Genomic DNA, 17,470 nt, shown 5'->3' on the forward strand with positions numbered 1-17,470 from the left:
GCCATGAGATGAGGCCTCCATGTCCCAGCCTCCCCACTCTGGCCACATGTCCTGGCACTCTCCCCTCATGCCACCTTGGCCTCCCGCTAAAGCAGAGGAACCCTAGCTCCCCAGCTCTCCCCTCCTTGCTGTCCCTGAAACCAAACAGACCATGCTCTATTCTCTGGTTAAGAGCCATGGGAACCCAGGTGGCAGGTAACAGGGTGATAGCCAGAGGGCATGGATCAAGGGTCTGGAATCTCCCCAGGTCCACAGAGCAAGCTTTCCTGCCTTTGGCACGTGGCATTGTTTATCAGTTGTATGCTAGGCTCAGGCTAGTGCAGGAGGAACGTTGGTGGGAAGACAGAGATGGCCCTATGGTCACAAAACTCACCTGCTAGTGCAGGAGACTGTGACGCAGCCAGGCAGTAAGGAAACGGGGGGTGAGGATACCTGAGCCCTTCCAGGGAGTGCCTCCAGGAGCCCGTCCGTGGCTATGCAGGGGCTACTGCTGCTCACCCTGCCCCTTGGAAGGCCTCAGCCCAACAGCGGGGCAGGGGGCTTTTCTCTCAGAACCCTTGTTGGGCCTCATTCTGGGCTGCCCCCCACAGGTCTAATGTTCCCCTTGTGATGCTCTGGGGTGTCCCTCTCCCTGAGCCCTTGCCCCTCCATGCCCAAGAGCAGGTCAAGGCATTCCTGAGTTCTCAGAGCCCAGCCGAGCATGGGCTTCAAACCTTTGGATGGACAAATAGAAGTAGTTTCCTCTCCAGGGCCTGACCTGGTGTCCCTCTGCTGGTTTAACTGGCCCTCCCCTGACCCGGCCCCACTCCGTGCCCCCTTCAGGAGCAGGACAACCTGGCAGATGCCGAGGAGCGCTGCCACTTGCTGATCAAGTCCAAGGTGCAGCTGGAGGGGAAGGTGAAGGAGCTGAGTGAGCGGCTGGAGGATGAGGAGGAGGTGAACGCTGACCTGGCCGCCCGCCGGCGCAAGCTGGAGGACGAGTGCACGGAGCTCAAGAAGGACATTGATGACCTGGAGCTGACACTGGCCAAAGCTGAGAAGGAGAAGCAAGCCACTGAGAACAAGGTGTGGGCCGGGCCAGCTGTGGGGAAGGGCCCAGAGCCAGGGGGCCAGGTTTGGGGCAGGCGGCTGCAGGTCCCACCCCTGCTCTGCTAAGCCTCTGCTTTGTGGCCCTGGGCATGTCACTACCTTTCTTGGTCCTCAGTTTCCTTGTCTGTCAAGTAGGGTTAGCAGCACTACCATTAGGGTAGCTGGTGATGTGGTGTGTGACTGGCCTTTCCTGAGCACACACTCCTGGGCCTTGCACACAGTAGGTGTTTAGCACATGCTGGCGATCCTTATCCATCCTGGAGTGCAAGCCCCTTGAGGGCGGGAACTCCATGTCCCCAGCTCTGCATCCTGCAGGTGACTTCTGACCTTGAGACCTCGTGACGGCCGCTGTGGTTCCCAGTGCTGGAGGAGTGACTCCATTACACAGGAGGGAAAGTGAGGTGGGGGAGGCAGCTTAGGTTCTCACAGGGGCTCACCAAGGAAGCCAGGACTAGGAGGCAGCTGCCCTGGGCACCTGCTAATACTGCACATGGCTCTGGCATCTGTGGCTCTCTCGCCAGGCCAGGTGTGGTGCTGGGCGCTGTGGGTGCAACCACTCGTGAATCCTCAGTACAGCCCCATGAGGAGGGTCCTTCCCTTAGGCAGAAGCTGTGGAGGCTCGGAGTCAAGTGACTTGCCTGAGTCCCATAGCTGGAAGGGGCACTTGCTCTGACCTAGTGTGGTGGCCGCTCAGAGTGCAGAGAAGGTCGTCCTCATGGTGACGCTGGCCCTGGCACAGGTGAAGAACCTTACAGAAGAGATGGCTGCGCTGGACGAGTCCGTGGCCCGGCTGACCAAGGAGAAGAAGGCATTACAGGAGGCCCACCAGCAGGCCCTGGGTGACCTGCAGGCCGAGGAGGACCGCGTGAGCGCGCTGACCAAGGCCAAGCTCCGGCTGGAGCAGCAGGTGGAGGACGTGAGTCACGGTCACCCTGAGACTGGGTGGCGGGGCCAGGGTGCTGGCTGGCCCGGGCCATGGCCGACCCCTGCTCTGCCTGCTCCGTAGCTGGAATGCTCCCTGGAGCAGGAGAAGAAGCTGCGCATGGACACAGAGCGGGCCAAGCGCAAGCTGGAGGGTGACCTGAAGCTGACGCAGGAGTCGGTGGCTGATGCCACCCAAGACAAGCAGCAGCTGGAGGAGAAGCTCAAGAAGTAGGCGGGGCAGTGGGGCAGTGGGGCAGTGGGGCGGTGGGGGGGCCCTCCTCCCGGCCGGGCCAGAGTGGCCTTCTGAGCCTGCACTCGGCCCTTGTTCCCTTCTGGATTCTTGTGGGTCCTGCGGCATTGCAGAGGTTAGGGGCGGGGGTCGAAAGATGGGGCACTGGGGCACAGGGGTAGTGTCCTGCCCTCCCTGGACTGAGGGCCCAGCCAGGGTCCAGGGCTGAGGCCTCAGGGCCCAGTGCAGCAGGTGCATGGGGGTGAGGTCCCTCAGGGCCTGAAGGGGACTAGGGGACGTTACAGGGGTCCCAGGCAGGTGGGTGGGAGTTAAGGCCTGCACTGGCTCACCCACCCTGCGGCTCCTAGGAAGGACTCCGAGCTGAGCCAGCTGAGCCTGCGGGTGGAAGACGAGCAGCTCCTGGGAGCCCAGCTGCAGAAGAAGATCAAGGAGCTGCAGGTACGTGGGGGTCGGGTGGGTGAGGCCCGGGGTCAGAGGCCCACAGAAGTGACAGCTGCCCCGCGTGCCCACCCCAGGCTCGGGCGGAGGAGCTGGAAGAGGAGCTGGAGGCAGAGCGGGCAGCCCGGGCCCGCGTGGAGAAGCAGCGCGCGGAGGCGGCGCGGGAGCTGGAAGAGCTGAGCGAGCGGCTGGAGGAGGCAGGCGGTGCGTCCGCGGGGCAGCGCGAGGGCTGCCGTAAGCGTGAGGCGGAGCTGGGGCGGCTGCGGCGGGAGCTGGAGGAGGCGGCGCTGCGGCACGAGGCCACGGTGGCTGCGCTGCGGCGCAAGCAGGCGGAGGGCGCGGCGGAGCTGGGGGAGCAGGTGGACAGCCTGCAGAGGGTACGGCAGAAGCTGGAGAAGGAGAAGAGCGAGCTGCGCATGGAGGTGGACGACCTGGCTGCCAACGTGGAGACTCTGACCCGCGCCAAGGTGTACACGCCTTCCTCACCCCATACCCACCCTGACTTTAAACCAATCCCAACCCTAGCAGCCAATACTGTCCCCATACCCCCTCCACCCGGTACCTGATCCTGAGCCCTGACCCATTCACCTGGCACCCAACCCCCTTTTCTCAGCCTCCTGCCAGTCCTGACCTTAAGCCATGACTCCCAAGCCCTGTTCCCTGACTCCAGGTCATTTTTGACCCAGCATCTACTTCCAGCCTTGGACCCTTGAACCAGCAGTAGTTGTGACCCCAGCCCTTGACTCTTGAACTCTGACTTAATACCTGTCCTGACTTCCTGTTCTGAACCCCAGCACCCTAGCCTTGACCTTTCTGCCACATAATCCTGACAGCTGACCTCTGACCACTGTCGCCAGCTGACTCCACAGCTACCATCCCAACTCTCGCCCTGACCCACCGGCCCTGGGACTGGCCCAGCCCTGTCCGTTCTGACACGTGTCTGTTAAGCACAGCAGTAGAATCTCTTTCCGACTTTGAACTTGGGGCTCTGCTCTCCCTTTGATTCCTGGGCCCACATCTAGCTTACCAGTTTCCGATCCCAGATCCCAGTCTCTGACTGGCAGACCCAGATCCTGCCCTCTGATGTACAAACTTGTTCTGACATCTAACCCCTGCCCCCAACCTGGGATCCCAGGCCAGTGCAGAGAAGCTGTGCCGTACCTATGAGGATCAGCTAAGTGAGGCCAAGATCAAGGTGGAGGAGCTGCAGCGGCAGCTGGCAGACGCAAGCACGCAGCGTGGGCGACTACAGACGGAAAGCGGTGAGGCTGGGGCTCAGCTGGCCACACCAGGCAGGGCTTTGGTGCAGCCCTCACCAGCCTGACCTGCCTGCTCGCCTCTTCGCCTGCAGGGGAGCTGAGTCGCCTGCTGGAGGAGAAGGAGTGTCTGATCAGTCAGCTGAGCCGTGGGAAGGCCTTGGCCGCCCAAAGTCTGGAAGAGTTGCGGCGCCAGCTAGAGGAGGAAAGCAAGGTGGGCTGGCACCGGTGACCATGGAGTGGGCAGGTGGGTGCCAGAGCCAGTGGGCTGCACCAACGCTGAGGTCACTGGTGTCCCTGCAGGCCAAGAGCGCCCTGGCCCATGCCGTGCAGGCTCTGCGGCATGACTGTGACCTCCTGCGGGAGCAGCACGAGGAGGAGGCTGAGGCCCAGGCTGAGCTGCAGCGGCTGTTGTCCAAGGCCAATGCCGAGGTGGCCCAGTGGAGGAGCAAGTACGAAGCAGATGCCATCCAGAGGACCGAGGAGCTGGAGGAGGCCAAGTGAGTGCTTCGCTGGCCAGGCCCCTGCCATGCAGAGCTTTATGCCTGTGCCTCTGAGCCCCACTGAGGGTGGGTGAAGGGAGCTGCTGGGGCTGTCCTCCCTGCCTCCATGGTCCACAACTTGTCTGGCCCCATGGCCTAGAAAAAAGCTGGCACTGCGGCTGCAGGAGGCAGAGGAGGGTGTGGAGGCTGCCAACGCCAAGTGCTCGTCGTTGGAGAAGGCCAAGCTACGGCTGCAGACAGAGTCAGAGGATGTAACCCTGGAGCTGGAGCGGGCGACCTCAGCAGCTGCTGCGCTGGACAAGAAGCAGCGGCACTTGGAACGGGCACTGGAGGAACGGCGGCGGCAGGAGGAGGAGATGCAGCGGGAGCTGGAGGCGGCGCAGAGGGAGGCCCGTGGCCTGGGCACTGAGCTCTTCCGGCTGCAGCACAGCCACGAGGAGGCACTTGAGGCTCTGGAGACACTCAAGCGGGAGAACAAGAACCTGCAGGGTAGGACCTGCCACACACCGGGGCCAGGGCGCTGCCCTGGGGTCGGAGCACCTTGGAGTCACAGGGGTGCCCTGGTGGGGCCACCCTGGAATCAGGGGTGAGTGGAGTGACCTGGGTGGGAGTACAAGCCATGGGGGTGGCCCCTCAGCACCCTGTCTACTGCAGAGGAGATCAGCGACCTCACGGACCAGGTGAGTCTCAGTGGGAAGAGCATCCAGGAACTGGAGAAAGCCAAGAAGGCGCTGGAAGGCGAGAAGAGTGAGATCCAGGCTGCACTGGAGGAGGCAGAGGTCAGGGGCCGGCCGCAGGGGTGGGTGGACACGGACGTGCTGCTCTGCTGGCTGTCCCCCCTTCCCACCCCACCATGCCTGCTCTGTATCCGCAGGGGGCCCTGGAGCTGGAAGAGACCAAGACGCTGCGGATCCAGCTGGAGCTCTCCCAGGTCAAAGCAGAAGTGGACCGGAAGCTGGCAGAGAAAGATGAGGAGTGCGCTAACCTGAGGTGTGTCCATCCTCCTCCCGCTCCCACCTCCCGAGAACAGAAGGGAAGGGAAGTAGTGTGTACTCTGCTCTCTAGTCTGTCTCCCATGGGACTTTCTGAGGTCCGGGTTGCTGTCTCCATTCTAGTGGTGAACCTTGGAGATGCTGAAGGACTTGCCCAAGGTCACACAGTGGGGGTGGAGCCCGAGTCAGTCCACCTGCCCGCCTGGGCCTCACTCTTCTCCATGAACTTACTTGATAGGCCACAGGCAGTCACAAGAGACTTTAAACTGGGGAGGGGTGACTCACTTGTTCTCAAAATGGGTTCTTGTCTCCAACGGTCCTTGGGCATTTGTAAGGACAGATATGCCCTTAAGGGACCCCCTTTCATGCCACCCTCCTCCCATAGGCGCAACCACCAGCGAGCTGTGGAGTCCCTGCAGGCCTCCCTGGATGCAGAGACACGGGCCCGCAATGAGGCGCTGCGGCTCAAGAAGAAGATGGAGGGTGACCTCAATGACCTGGAGCTGCAGCTGGGCCATGCCACCCGCCAGGCCACGGAGGCCCAGGCTGCCACGCGGCTGATGCAGGCACAGCTCAAGGAGGAGCAGGCAGGGCGGGACGAGGAGCAGCGGCTGGCAGCTGAGCTCCACGAGCAAGCACAGGCTCTGGAGCGCCGGGCTGCGCTGCTGGCCGCGGAACTGGAGGAGCTGCGGGCTGCCCTGGAGCAGGGCGAGCGCAGCCGGCGGCTGGCAGAGCAGGAGCTATTGGAGGCCACCGAGCGCCTCAACCTCCTGCATTCGCAGGTGGGGACAAGAGTCCCTGGGGACAGAGCAGGTGCAGGCCTGCTGGCTGGCTCTGAGACTCTGCTTCCCCTCAGAACACAGGCCTCCTGAACCAAAAGAAGAAGCTGGAGGCAGACTTGACCCAGCTGAGCGGGGAGGTGGAGGAGGCTGCACAGGAGAGGCGGGAGGCCGAGGAGAAGGCCAAAAAAGCCATCACTGATGTGAGGCTGGGCAAGGGCTGTGGGAAGCCTGGGACAATGCAGAGGGACTTCCCTGAGGCTGGGCACCTGACCAGCCCCTTCCCCACAGGCGGCCATGATGGCCGAGGAGCTGAAGAAGGAGCAGGACACAAGCGCACACCTGGAGCGGATGAAGAAGACACTGGAGCAGACGGTGCGCGAGCTCCAGGCCCGCCTTGAGGAGGCGGAACAGGCCGCCCTCCGTGGCGGGAAGAAGCAGGTGCAGAAGCTGGAGGCCAAGGTGTGTGCGGCCCCTCTAGTCCTTGGCCCAGGCAGGGTGGGTGACCCAGGGGTGGGCTGGGCATCAGGCGGTACCCCTGCCTGCAGGTACGGGAGCTGGAGGCCGAGCTCGACGCAGAGCAGAAGAAGCACGCCGAGGCCCTTAAGGGCGTGCGCAAGCATGAGCGCCGCGTCAAGGAGCTCGCATACCAGGTGGGTGACAGGGTCTCCCCGGGGAGTGGCCCTGGAGCTGGCCCAGCCCAAGCAAGCCCTGAGTCCCCCTTGCCTGCCCAGGCTGAGGAGGACAGGAAGAACCTGGCTCGCATGCAGGACCTGGTGGACAAGCTGCAGAGCAAGGTCAAGAGCTACAAGCGCCAGTTTGAGGAGGCGGTGAGTGTGCTGGGGCCTGGACACCTGGACCTGGCACCCCAGCTCTGCCCCAGGGTCTGTGGCCAGGTGAGGCATCCGCAGCAGCTCCACCCTCCCGGCTCAGTGATCCAGAAGGAAAAGAGAGGCTTCTAACATCTCTGGGAAGACAGACCTAGCTCTGTCTCACAGAACAGACCCCACGTGCTTTCCCCTGGCCAAGGCTGGAGTTGCCTCTGAGGGGCGGGGCAGGCACAGAGGCACATCATGAAGTTGGTGCGTCCCAACTTCCTTATTCCCACTGTGGTATTAGTGAGGATGGACAATGGCAGTAGGAACAAAGTTGAGGACCAGGAGGAGCCAGCTCCCCTACTGGGGATGGGGCAGGGACCAGAATAAGCATCTCAGTCACCGAAGAGGAGCCAAGGCCGTGTGTGTGCCCCCAGGAGCAGCAGGCCAACACCAACCTGGCCAAGTATCGCAAGGCCCAGCACGAGCTGGATGACGCGGAGGAGCGGGCAGACATGGCGGAAACCCAGGCCAACAAGCTGCGGGCACGGACCCGGGATGCCCTGGGTCCCAAGGTGAGGAGTGGTGGGGGCATTGCTCTCTGTGCAGGGGGAGTGTGGAGGATGACAGGTAGTACTGCTCACTCGGCTATCCCTTTCTCCTCAGCACAAGGAGTGAAGGCCCGAGCCCCTGGGCTCTGAAGAGGAATGTCTGCTGTTGTGCCTCTGGCTGAGACTGCCTGCCCCAATCCTGCCATCTCTGCATCCCCCATGCTGCCTTCAGCCTTCCCCGGGCCCTGAATAAGCACCACAGCCAGTTTCCTTCTCATTCTTTGGGGTTCAGGAGGGGAAAACACAGCCCTAGGGACAAAAGCCAGGTCCACACCAATCATTTAAAATAAAGTTATTTAATAGTCTCCATTTAATTGGTTTATTTGCTGTTAATAAATTGGCAACACAAGGAAGGGCCCCGTGTCCAGGCTCAGGCAGGAGCAGCTGCCCCGTGCCCCAAGGGATGGAGGGAAAGGCTCCCCCCGACTTCTGGGAGAACCCCCCTGGGATGAACACAGCGGCCAATGAGCAAACAGAACCAGAGGAGCTAAAGGAAAATGAGGCAGAGGGGCAGGCTTGGGGGAAGGCAGCATTCTCTGGTACCCACCACCCCTGCCCAGGGCTCAGAAGCCTTTGCCTGGGTCCAAAGGCCAGGGACAGGGGAGGCTTGGCTCACAGATGGGGGGGTCACCCATATCTTCCTCCCCACCCGGGGACTGATGGCCAAGAAGCCGGCAGGAGCTCACACAGAGCTAATGCTAAAAGTCCTCTTACCTCTGGGTGGGCCTGGGCCCCAGGGTTCTGAAGGAAAGGTGGGCATGGTACCCCGTCCTCATTATGGGGACTGAGGCTCTCCAATGACCTAGGGCCCTCAGACCCAGGGGGACCAAGGGCTTTTAGGACTTCCCTCCCACCAAGCCTGTATCCAAAGACCTGGGGCAGGCAGAGAGCAGCAGGGAGAAACAGGAACAGGGCAGGGCGTGTGGCATCATACCCACGCTCACCCACACTGGCCCAGCAGCCTCCTGAGGCCTGGCCCAAGGTCACTCCTCAGTGAAGTCCCTGTCTATGTCCATGTAGGGCTCCTCAATGTAGCTAACGAGGGCAGAGGGTGACTGCCGGTCCGGGTTCAACAGGATGGACACTGTCTCCTTCCAGTATGAGAAGCTGATGCAGGAGCTCTGGGCAAAGAGGGAGGGGCTGGGGGGCGCCTGGAGGACCCAGGTCAAGCCCAGCACCGGGATACCCCTCTGAGAGGCCCTGGGTCCGCTGCCCACCCATCACCCCCTTGAGGGGTGGGGCACTCACGTTCTCTAGGCAGGTGCTGTCCTTGTCCTTGTGTAGGTAGTGCTGCTGCCAGAAGCGCAGCAGGTTGTGGAAGTTGTTGAGCAGGAAGCCGGGGTACTTCTTGCTGTGCTCCATCCGCTGCAGCAGCCGCAGGTACAGGGGCAGCCGCTCTTTCCGTCGGGCCAGCATCAGGATCACCAGGCTGGTGTTGAGGCAGCTGACATTCTCCTGCAAGGCCACAGGCCCACCGGGTCAGGCGCTGGTGGGGGCCCCAGTGGTCCCTGGTGAACCTGGGCAACCATCAGGCAGGGAGGAGAGTGGCCCCAGGCCTCGGGCTACCCATGGAGCTCTCCCTGCGCAGACGTGAGATAGGACTGGGGGAAGGGGACCCCCAGCAGCCCCAGTCTCCTGCCTGAGCACCTTCCTGCTCCCCACACCCACCTCCCACCCCACCTGAGGGCAACAACATCTGTCCCTGTCCAGACCTCGGCTCAAGCATCACTCCTTCCGGAAGGTCCATCCCAGGCAGGGCTGGGTGTGTGGGCTGGGGCGGCTATCCCGCTTCAGAAGTGCCTGTCAGCACTAGCCTGTACACCTCGGAGGGGCAAGAGTTCTGCCCCTCTCACCATGCACTCCCACCTGGCGCCTCACCTCAGAACAGAACCAAAGACCGCCTCTGAGAGGTGCTAAGATCACCCCCACTTTAGAAAAGAGGTGCATGAGGCTCCAAGAAGGGAAGGCTGCATGACTTCAGTGAGGGAGTTGGGCAGCCTCAGGTCCGATTCCGAAGCCCAGCAGGGCAGAAGGTGTGAGGGATGTGGACATGGGGGAGGCAGGGAGAGCGCTGGCCTTCGAGTCAGCCTGTGACCTGAGGGGACTTGCGAACCCTCCTTAGGCCCTGTCCATACAATGGGGCACTGATTCCTCCTGAGCACAGTCCTCAGAAGGGCTGGGTCTCCAGAGAAGCACTTCTGGAGTAGGGGACAGAAATCTGGGCTCCAGGACAAAGGAACTAGTTTCCAATCGACCTTCCCTGCTGTGTGTTTGCCGGGGCCTCTCACCTGGGTCAGCGTCTGCACGTGGATGATGTTGATGAGTCGGAAGAGGAAGGACATCTGTGTGGGTACCTGGGATATGTAGGCAAGCAGGCGGCACTCGGACAGGACCTCGGCAACTGCGGAGGGAGGCGGGGGTGCAGCAGGTCAGGCTTAGGCCCAGTGGCTTGGTCACCCAGGCCTCTAGTGGAGCCCCGTTTGGGTCCTGACTCTGAAGCTGGGGGCTCATCATCAAAACAGCTTCAACGAAAGCTGACTGTGGCAAGAGGAACCTTCAGCTGTCCTGCTACCAGGCAAAGCCGTGTTCTCAGAGCGCCCAGAAGCACCCCACCTCATCCTCCAGAACCAAGCTCAGGGCAGCTCTCCCTCAGCCCTCCCTAGCCTGGCTCCAGACCCCTGCCCTCCATATCACACACAGGAGAGTTTCCGCCACAGGAAGATGGATCCATCATGCTGCATTAAGAAAAACAATGCAAAAGTTCAAATCCTCCTGCAGAGCTCCCAGGGCAACCAGTTTTCCACACCAGCTCTCAGGTGAGTCTGGCCCAGGACTGAGACCACAAGGCACAGGTTCTGCTCCGTCCACTAGTGTCGGAGCAACTGCTTCCCACACAATTGGGAGGCAGGGCAATAGCTGAAGGTACCAAAATCTGTGTGGCTATTCCCCTGAAACAGACCCTCTGGGGCAGAAAAAGGAGGCAAACGGCTAAATTACCAACTACCAGGATACTTCTTGCTATCAATGACAGTGACCTAGACAAGGAACAAGTGCCTGACTTTTTGGGGGGTGGGGGGGTCACAAACCGTCAAGAGAATCTGCTGGATGCCACAGGCCCTCTCCTAGGAAAAAAAGGAAATGTGTGCACATACACATGGAAGTGCGTTAGCAAGTCCAGGAGGGTTCAGATGCCTGCTGCACCACAGGGCACCTGTAATTCCACACACAGCACACTGAGGACGAGGGGGCCAACTCATCGTGCCAGGTAATACCAGTCCAAAAGGTCTTTTTCTGTTTTTTGCATCTTGCTAACAACAATGGATTTTCACCTTGTTAAAGTGTTGAACAAGGCAGCAAAGTGAATTGCCCTGGGAGCCGCCACCTCGAAGCCGGCCACGTGGGCGTCTGGTGCAGCTCCCTCAGTCATTCTTGTCTCCCTGCTGGAGACAGGGTATCTGATGCCAGCGTTCTCACCCTGCATGACTCGCCTTTACAGCCTGCCTTTCATGTACCTTTCATATCCACCTGGTTTTCAAATCGGTCCAGGGACAGAGTGACACAGCGCACCAGCATGTTGGAGTCCACCAGGGAGCTGTTGATCTGCTTCAGGAACACCTGGAACTGTACAGAAACTAAGCTCACAGCATGCAGTGGGCTGCTGGCCAGGGATGGCCATGGCCCAGGGGGACAGTCACTACAACGGGCATCAGCGACCTCCACCAGCCCCACTGCTTCAGAGAGGAAGACAGAGGCTCAGACAAGCTGAGGGACCTCCCCTCACGACACAGGTACTAAGAGGCACCCCCTGGAGTTCGGCACAGATCCGACACTCTGTCCAGTGGTTTTACACTCAAGGGTGCTGGATTCCTCTAATTTTTACTTCTAATTTTACTTCAGCTAGCCTTGGCTGGGTTTCTGTCACACACACCCGGTGAGCCTAACACACCAGGCCCAGTCCCTCGCTACAGCAGCTCCCACCGTGGCACCCACCATGCTGCGTCACGGCAAGTGCACAAGCTGCCCATTCCCACCCTCACTCCCTACCCACAAGCAGCCCCGGTTTTCATCCCTGCATTCCCAGGGGCTAGCACAGAGCCAGGCAGAGCAGGTTCCGATGAATGTTTGCCAAAGACTGCCCAGAATCTCCTGTCATCTCTCATTTAAAACCTGTGCCTAAAGGCTGGCAGAGCAGGACTACAAGGGAACTTCTGGACAACCTAGCACACTCTGCAGAGCCCGAGGTGAACTTTACCTTTGCATCGGTGTTGATGTATTTATTGAATCTCTTGAATGCATCAACGTTGAACTTCATCAGCTCCCCCAGGAGGTCAAAGTAACTCTGGAGCACATCCCTTGACTTGCACTCGCTGTCCACAATGCAGTAAAGGATGTGCTGGGTGAGGAGGGACAGGGTGAAGGTGTGAACATGGCTACCCCCACCAGGGCCTGGAATGGAGCTCAGACCATGCATTGGCTTCGAGTAAGCATCCTGGGGATGGAACCTGCATCCCGTCTAGATTCTTGTCTGAGAATGCTGGTGGCTCCAAGGACAGGACCAGACCTGACAGACCTCACCAGGAGGCAGAACAGACTGGGAATGTAGCACAATCTCTCCCCTGCCCAGTGCGTATAGCTGAAGCCTGTGACCTGCACTGTGGTCACCAAGATGGCCGGGGTGCTCAGCTCCTAGGTGAGGGGAGCTGTCATCACCAGGTCTAAAACATGGCCACTGCCATGCACTGGCCAGTGCCATAAGCACTGAGGTCATTCAAGTAAATGAAGGACAGAATTGAAAAGCAAGGACACACTTTGACCCCATGGCTCGTCTTTGTGTTTATGAGCAAAATTGTTTAAAGTTTACACCAAAATATTGAGTTTCCATCAAGAGAATAAAGCCAATTAACTCCTTTAGAAAGTTTTCTACATTTTCTTGGAGTTACATTGATTTGGTCAGTTCTTTTCCACGTGGATTTTATAATCCAGGGGTCAGTTTCTTGTCCATATCAAAAAATCTGAAAGACCAATTCTAACTTTGGCCATTCTGCTGTTTTACTTTTTCTGAAGACCACTATTCAACAAAGAAAATTAACTTTTAGTATCAAAATATCTTCAGGGTCAAAATGCCTTGCTAACTAAACTCTCGCCCTCTTGCATGGCCTGGCCACCCCCTAAATCTGTCACCCCTTAAGCACCCATGGGGAACCCACAGTTGGAAACCCAGGGCAAAAACTAGGGCAACCTGCACTGGCATTCAGAAGTTGTGATCTCTGGTCGGCTCCTGATGAACTGTTTGGGGCTCAGTACAGGACACAATGCGTGGGCTGGGGGGGATGGAACCCAAGACAGTGGCTGCTCCAGACCATACCTCCAGGAGGCCTCGCTTCAGCAGGAACATCTGGTCTGCATAGGAGGTGGTCCCTCGGAGGAAACTCTCCACAGCCCGAGCTTGCCAAAACCTGCGACCCAAATATTGGCTCAGGTGGCTAAGGCTGCCCTCTTCTGGCCCATGTTCAATTCTCCAAGGGGTTGGGAGATGTTTGTTCCCTTTTCATGTACTCAGCATTTACTGAACATCTACCAAGCATCAGGCTTCATCCTGGGCCTGGGGACACAGCAGTGCCCCCATCCTCACAGAGAGCCAGCTCAGTGCAGAACTCTTCTATCTGGGTCTGTCTGGAAGGGGTTGTTTCACAAAGAAGGTGACATCTGGGATCGAAGGGCTGGCTCCTGTGAGTCCCCCGTGAAACATACTCTAGGCTTTGCCCTTTCACAAGAATGGCAGGACATGCAATTGAGGGGCCAGGAATGTGTGTGGGAAGCTGATGAACACGAGCAGACAGGCCGCTGGGCTCACAGACGACGGGCTGGCCTAGGGAAGCAGTGGCTTATGCTGACTGAGGGACCCCGAGGCACAGCGGGGATCCATGACAGGGAGTCTGGACAAGGCACTGAAGCGACAAAGGCCCATGTGGGTATGAAGCCTCCTGACAGCTCATGCCTGGCCCTGATGGAACTCTACCTGTCCACTGACTTCAAGACTCATCTCAGATGTGTCTAAGGACCTCAGAGAAGGCCTTCCTCTACTCACCCAGCCCCCAGCCCTAGCAGGAGAAGAGGCTCCCCTTTGCTCCTACAGCTGCCGGGCAACTGGCTCCAGGCCTTTCCATGCTGCACTGAAACAGCACAGCTCTAGGGAATTCATGGCAGGCCGTATCCTAGTTCTCTCCCAGCCATGCGGCTCCAGCCCAGAGCAGGTGCTTGGTGAATGCTCAGTCACTGTGGGTTGCGGAAGAAGGTCCCACATACCTGCCAAGTCAACACTAGGCAAGACGGCAGTCAAACCACCTCTCCCCACCAGTACCTGTGCTTCAGGCATGGATGCTGGTGACTAAAGGAGGTATTTCTAACCTCCTGCGAAACACCTGGCTCTGCAGCCCCACAGAATTGGCAGGTACTTGTCCCCAGACCCACCTGAAAGATGACTCTGCTGGCTCCTTCTTCATGACCTGCAGCAGACGAGTTAACAAGCCCCTCTTTCCATCACACACCAAACTCCTGAAATAGAAGAGAGACACTGGTGACAGATCTGAGAGACTGACGGGGGCCCTGGGGATGGGTCGCTCTGCTGGTTTAGGCGGTGAAAAACCATGGGGACATTTCCAAGTCTGCAGGATGCCTTCCTGCTCCAACTGGGTCCACAGCCCCGGAGACCCCTGCAGTCACAGAATTAAACCGCCAAGTGCATTCCCACCACATCTCAGGCCAGCTTACCTTCCCAGGCCAGAAACAACCAGAATCAGACATGACTTAGAACTGCCAGAGAAGAGCTGTTTATACCAAAAGTATATTGAAACAGGCACGCCAGTCTGCCAGATGCGGAAAAACTGTGCGAACAGGGTGGGGCCCAGCGTACTCCTGGCCTGAGGTTCACTTCCAGCTGGCCTTGGGCAAGTACCCACAACCCCAAGCCTCAGCTTCCCAGTCTATGAAGCAAAGGCAGGAGATGAGGAAAGGACTCAGGCCCCATCATGGGGGAAGGAAGATGGCCAAGCATGCAGGGGTCTGGGCCCTTCAAACAGAGCAGCTCTACTGTGATCCACTACACACATCAGGGCAGGACTGGGTACAATTTTATTTGAATGGAGAGTTCTGGTTGCTGCCTTAGGAAAAAAAGGTTGGGAGGCCAGGAATGGTGGCTCACACCTGTAATTCCAGGACTTAGGGAGGCTCACTTGAGGCCAGAAGTTCGAGGCCAGCCTGGGCAACACAGTGAGATCCCATCTCTACAAAAAAAAGTACAAACACTAGCTGGGCATGGTGGCACACACCTGTAGTCCCAGCTACTTGGGAGGCTGAGGCAGGAGAATCACTTGAGCCCAGAAGTTTGGGGCTGCAGTGAGCTATGATCACACCACTGCTCTGCAGCCTGAGGGAAAGAACAAGACCCTGTGTCTAAAAAACAACAATAACAAAAAAAAAAACCAACAAAAAAAGGTTGGGAAATTGTGGTTCTTGCTGGATTAAGTCCACTGTATTCTGACGCCTGTGAGACTAGCCCCCCGTCGCCTGGCTCCAGGTGAGGCAAACCTAACCCAGGTAATGCAGCTTAACATGTGGCAGCAGTAAGAGGCTTCTGTCTGTCCTGCTTGGCTGCAGATGCCAACAGGCAAGAAAGGAGCAGATAAGCAAAGGGGCTGAATGCACGAGATAAGGGGGGCGGTAAGGAAAACACAAGACTTTTGGCAGGTGACCTCTCTGAGGCTCTGCTCCCTCATCTGTAAAGTGCAGGTATGGATGGGGCTTCCCTCCTGGGGCTGCTGTGAGGCTCCGATGAGAAAATGCAGGTGACATGAATACAGTGCCTGGCACAGAGGAGCCCTCAGGACACTGTAGCTACATTTAAGAGAGGACACGCATGCATACCTGGGTGTGCTCACCAGTGAGCCCCCAGGGAACGCGAGCAGCCGGGATGGGCTGAGGGAAGAGCTGCACCCCTGCACTCACCTGTCGGTGTTGAGGACAGCTTCCACCTCAGGGATGTTGGCCTTGAGAGAGATGGCACTGAGTTCATTCAGCTCCTGGTTGTTGAGTAACAGGTACTTGTTCCTGAAACAAAATGGGTTGGAGGAGGTAAAGGACAGGAATGGGGCTGCTGGGTCCGCACCGGGCTAGTGCAGGGAGTCTCCTGCTCACTTCCTGCAGAGAGAATCTGAGAAGCCACCAGGCACTTTCCTCCAGCACCTCTCACTCCAGCCAGCACTCGCAGGAGGGAACTCTGGGCTCTCAGGCAGTGGAATCTTTCCCTGGCCCCACCCCCAACCCCCAACCCCTGCTTGCCACATTCACTGACAAGGCCCCTTCCCTCAGCAGCTCCGGGCCTTTCTCTTTGCCTATATTTTTACTTGTTTCCTCAAAGGCACCAGCACCTCAACATGTCCAACCACGCTCAAGCCTGGCCCTGCTGCACCAGGCCCACCAACCACCACAGTCAGACATCACAGAGGCCTGGTCAACTGTGACACTTCCCCCCGCATGCCATCCAGGCCTGTCACTGCTCCCTGCACTCCCAGGACACCAGCTCCCTAAAAGGCATTCCACAGGAACTGCGTCATCACACAGCACCAAAAGTGATCTTCAGAATCAGGACTCTGATCCTGTCACTCCTGGTGAAAACACTTCCACAGTCTCCCACTGCATTTAGAACAGGGATTTTCTGACTTAGGAGGGGGTTATGCCCTGATAAACCCAACATATTTGAAAATACCGTTTAAGTTGAAAACATATTGAGGCTGGACGTGGTGGCTCACGCCTGTAATCCCAGCACTTTGGAAGGTCGAGGCGGGCAGATCACCAGGTCAGGAGTTCTAGACCAGCCTGGCCAATATAGCGAAATCCCGTCTCTACTAAAAATACAAAAAATTAGCTGGGTGTGGTGGCACACGCCTATAATCCCAGCTACTCAGGAGGCTGAGCTAGGAGAATCGCTTGAAACCAGAAGGTGGAGGTTGCAGTGAGCCAAGATCATGCCACTGAACTCCAGCCTGGGCAACAGAGCAAGATTCCATCTTGAAAAAAAGAAAAAAAAAAAAAAAACAAAACACATTTAATGTATCTAACCTACTGAACCTCCTAGCTTAGCCCAGCCTACCTGGAATGTGCTCAGAACACTGACTTCAGCCTACAGTTGGCCACAAACACTGGCAACATGGCGGGCACAGCACAGAGTACTGGTTGTCTACCTTGGTGACCGTGTAGCTGGTCATCATTTTTCTTGAAATACATTCGAGCTGCAGCTGCAGCTCAGCACCCAGCATTGCAAGAGTACTGAACTGTTTATCATGAGCACAGGAAAAGATCAAAATTCAAAATTCGACTTCTGTACCATTGTACAGTTGAAAAATTCTAAGTGATGCACCATCTGTATATGAAATCCAGGCCTGTGACTGTGACCCACAAGGCCCTGTGCAGCCAGCCCAGAGCCAAGCCCACATCACTCCCATCAGCTGGCCACAATGGTCTTCCCTCGTTCCGGGGCTTCTGGCTAGAACACTCACCCTTTCACATGCCTGTTCACTCAATTCACTACAAGCCGACCCTTCAGGTCTTGGCTGACAAGCTGCTTCTGCAAGGGAGAGTTCCTGAGCGTCCTCTGGCCAGTTCTGTACCCTGTCAAATGTCCTCTCACAGACCCGTTCCTCTCCTCCTGAATACCATCTCCACTCATCACTAATGCTCAATGGTGGAATCCTCGGATGAACAACTGTCTTTGTTTTCAGACTCTGCCCTTCATGAGAGCAGGGGCCATGGCTGTCT

General features: G+C 58.2%; 2 protein-coding genes across 7 annotated transcripts in view; one reads left to right on the forward strand and one right to left on the reverse strand.

Annotated features, from left to right (window-relative positions):
* MYH7B (myosin heavy chain 7B) overlaps nucleotides 1-7,971 on the forward strand; it is a 44,213-nt gene extending 36,242 nt beyond the window's left edge. For all 4 annotated transcript variants that reach the window (XM_030915195.1, XM_030915197.1, XM_030915199.1 and 1 more), the window contains 18 exons: nucleotides 823-1,065; nucleotides 1,829-2,005; nucleotides 2,096-2,241; nucleotides 2,611-2,701; nucleotides 2,779-3,168; nucleotides 3,837-3,963; nucleotides 4,053-4,171; nucleotides 4,261-4,457; nucleotides 4,600-4,949; nucleotides 5,115-5,239; nucleotides 5,335-5,450; nucleotides 5,838-6,234; nucleotides 6,309-6,434; nucleotides 6,523-6,693; nucleotides 6,780-6,884; nucleotides 6,966-7,061; nucleotides 7,484-7,621; nucleotides 7,713-7,971. In XM_030915195.1, the coding sequence (XP_030771055.1) occupies nucleotides 823-1,065; nucleotides 1,829-2,005; nucleotides 2,096-2,241; nucleotides 2,611-2,701; nucleotides 2,779-3,168; nucleotides 3,837-3,963; nucleotides 4,053-4,171; nucleotides 4,261-4,457; nucleotides 4,600-4,949; nucleotides 5,115-5,239; nucleotides 5,335-5,450; nucleotides 5,838-6,234; nucleotides 6,309-6,434; nucleotides 6,523-6,693; nucleotides 6,780-6,884; nucleotides 6,966-7,061; nucleotides 7,484-7,621; nucleotides 7,713-7,724 (3,126 nt within the window). In that variant the 3' untranslated portion in view covers nucleotides 7,725-7,971. The remainder of the gene's footprint in view (nucleotides 1-822; nucleotides 1,066-1,828; nucleotides 2,006-2,095; nucleotides 2,242-2,610; nucleotides 2,702-2,778; nucleotides 3,169-3,836; nucleotides 3,964-4,052; nucleotides 4,172-4,260; nucleotides 4,458-4,599; nucleotides 4,950-5,114; nucleotides 5,240-5,334; nucleotides 5,451-5,837; nucleotides 6,235-6,308; nucleotides 6,435-6,522; nucleotides 6,694-6,779; nucleotides 6,885-6,965; nucleotides 7,062-7,483; nucleotides 7,622-7,712) is intronic.
* Nucleotides 7,938-17,470, reverse strand: part of TRPC4AP (transient receptor potential cation channel subfamily C member 4 associated protein) — a 90,424-nt gene continuing 80,891 nt past the window's right edge. For all 3 annotated transcript variants that reach the window (XM_030915201.1, XM_030915200.1, XM_030915202.1), the window contains 8 exons: nucleotides 15,662-15,763; nucleotides 14,129-14,212; nucleotides 13,023-13,113; nucleotides 11,910-12,050; nucleotides 11,170-11,278; nucleotides 9,946-10,058; nucleotides 8,906-9,112; nucleotides 7,938-8,778 (listed from right to left, as the gene is read on the reverse strand). In XM_030915201.1, the coding sequence (XP_030771061.1) occupies nucleotides 8,641-8,778; nucleotides 8,906-9,112; nucleotides 9,946-10,058; nucleotides 11,170-11,278; nucleotides 11,910-12,050; nucleotides 13,023-13,113; nucleotides 14,129-14,212; nucleotides 15,662-15,763 (985 nt within the window). In that variant the 3' untranslated portion in view covers nucleotides 7,938-8,640. The remainder of the gene's footprint in view (nucleotides 8,779-8,905; nucleotides 9,113-9,945; nucleotides 10,059-11,169; nucleotides 11,279-11,909; nucleotides 12,051-13,022; nucleotides 13,114-14,128; nucleotides 14,213-15,661; nucleotides 15,764-17,470) is intronic.

This window comes from Rhinopithecus roxellana, chromosome 13, assembly GCF_007565055.1.
Source record: "Rhinopithecus roxellana isolate Shanxi Qingling chromosome 13, ASM756505v1, whole genome shotgun sequence".
In the NCBI taxonomy this organism is placed as follows: domain Eukaryota; kingdom Metazoa; phylum Chordata; class Mammalia; order Primates; family Cercopithecidae; genus Rhinopithecus; species Rhinopithecus roxellana.